At 46.7% G+C, this 1712-nt stretch overlaps 1 protein-coding gene across 1 annotated transcript in view; it reads right to left on the reverse strand.

The window, feature by feature from the left end:
- Nucleotides 1–1334, reverse strand: part of KCTD9 (potassium channel tetramerization domain containing 9) — a 14463-nt gene extending 13129 nt beyond the window's left edge. The window contains exon 1 of the mRNA XM_018565787.1: nucleotides 1233–1334. Coding sequence (XP_018421289.1) covers nucleotides 1233–1318 — 86 coding nt within the window. The 5' untranslated portion in view covers nucleotides 1319–1334. The remainder of the gene's footprint in view (nucleotides 1–1232) is intronic.
- Nucleotides 1335–1712: the final 378 nt, after the last annotated feature.

Genomic DNA, 1712 nt, shown 5'->3' on the forward strand with positions numbered 1-1712 from the left:
ACACACTTGACTTTATTGCCAACAAGCCCCGTATGTGATAAAGAAGATGTGACAGGTCTTCTTTGAAGGAGACCGCAGGGGTCTACTAGACCCCTAATGTCACCTACAGACCCCAAAGAAGCTGATGAAGCCAAGATCATGTTTCACCAGCTTCTTTTCGGGCCACAGCAGTGGGAGAAATGACACCCTGAAACCGGAAGTGCTGTAATACACATCGCTTCCGCTTTCAGTGATTGGAGGGGAGATCAGCCGCTGGAAGTGTGCTGAGCTCCCTCCAATGCAGGTACACAGCCCCACCAAGCTGGACCCAGGCCCACACAAGGCACAGCAGAGCCCGGGATAGCCGGCAGCAGCGACAGAGAGGGGAGAAGCACACACATCTGCAGAGACATCTGCAGACACTGGTTAGATTATTTTTATATAATAGCATAAAGTTTCCCCAAATATGTATAACTATACGAGTGGCTGAGCAAAGCTGCTTATATCCAAGGGTCACAGCATTGAAAGAGTTAAGTGATATTCTATGAATGTTAAGACGGCCAGTTAAAGTTTATAGGACCATAGAACTTGAAGGGCGTTTAGATATGCATGCGTGTACGGACACCCTTTGGCACCGGGATCAGCCCTGGGATACACAAACAGCATAGCCCGGCCTAGCGTCATGCTTGTTGCTATATAGAGGGGATAGAGGAGGAGATCTACAATGCTGGCAGATGTCTTCAGCACCACGCATCTCAGGTGGGAACAACAGTGGCCAAGGCAGATTTTCCAACCTGCCCAGACAGTGGCTGGATGTGAACTGGCCTAAAATGGCTGCACTGGGTAACTGCTTTGTATAGAGGTATTTCTAACTTGCTTTAAAAAAAGAACTCCAGGGAAAATGATTATTAACCCTTGCAGTGGAGCTACCCCTACACTGCAAGGGTTACCTGCTCGTTTGTGTCTAGGGAAGAAAATAGAAAAAGTTATACTCGCTTTATCTTCCGAGCCGGTTTGCTCTTAGACTGGTCCCTGGTACCTCTCTCCCCCTCCGCTGCAGCTGTCTAAGGTCCTGTAAACCATCAAAGTTCTATACACTGTGTATAGAGCACTGTCACAGCCGACTCCGAGGATCAAGTGAGTACAACTTTTCCCCAGAGTACTGCTTTATTTGTCTTTTACTGGTACACCTGAATACCCGGCCAACCTTCAAACACAGTATTAATAGCATCAGCCCTTGATGCCGCTCTTACCGTGTAGTGGTAAAATATCTTCCGCCCACATTCAATGTCAGCCAGTCTGTGTGGCTTCCTGTAAATGGCTCGGAGACCATAAGCATGTCCAGATCATCTAGAAAAAGAATGTGTGCTTGAGATTCTGAAGGACAACACAGTAAGCTATAGCATCCTACCCCAACAAACCCCTTGAAAAATGTATGGCCCCAATGTTGGCGTGAAATACATGTATCAGCTATATCTGCAGGGCTCCTTTAAAGTCCTTTTCTGCAGTGCAGTAAGAATTGGCAGGACCCAGTACATGGCACTATAAGTCAGACATGCTGCTGAGGCCCAGTTTGCATTGTCTGATGTACGCTTTCAAACCTCTACATTGGTAACGGAATTACTTCAACCCAATCCCAATTAATCTCTAGTAGGGATGTCCAGATACCAAGTACAGTACTCGGTACCGGTACCAATACTTTTACAGCTCCAAGACTAGAGAAAAATGTAAAA

Source organism: Nanorana parkeri, unplaced genomic scaffold (genome assembly GCF_000935625.1).
Source record: "Nanorana parkeri isolate BGI_ZX_2015 unplaced genomic scaffold, ASM93562v1 scaffold887, whole genome shotgun sequence".
NCBI classification, from domain to species: Eukaryota; Metazoa; Chordata; class Amphibia; order Anura; family Dicroglossidae; genus Nanorana; species Nanorana parkeri.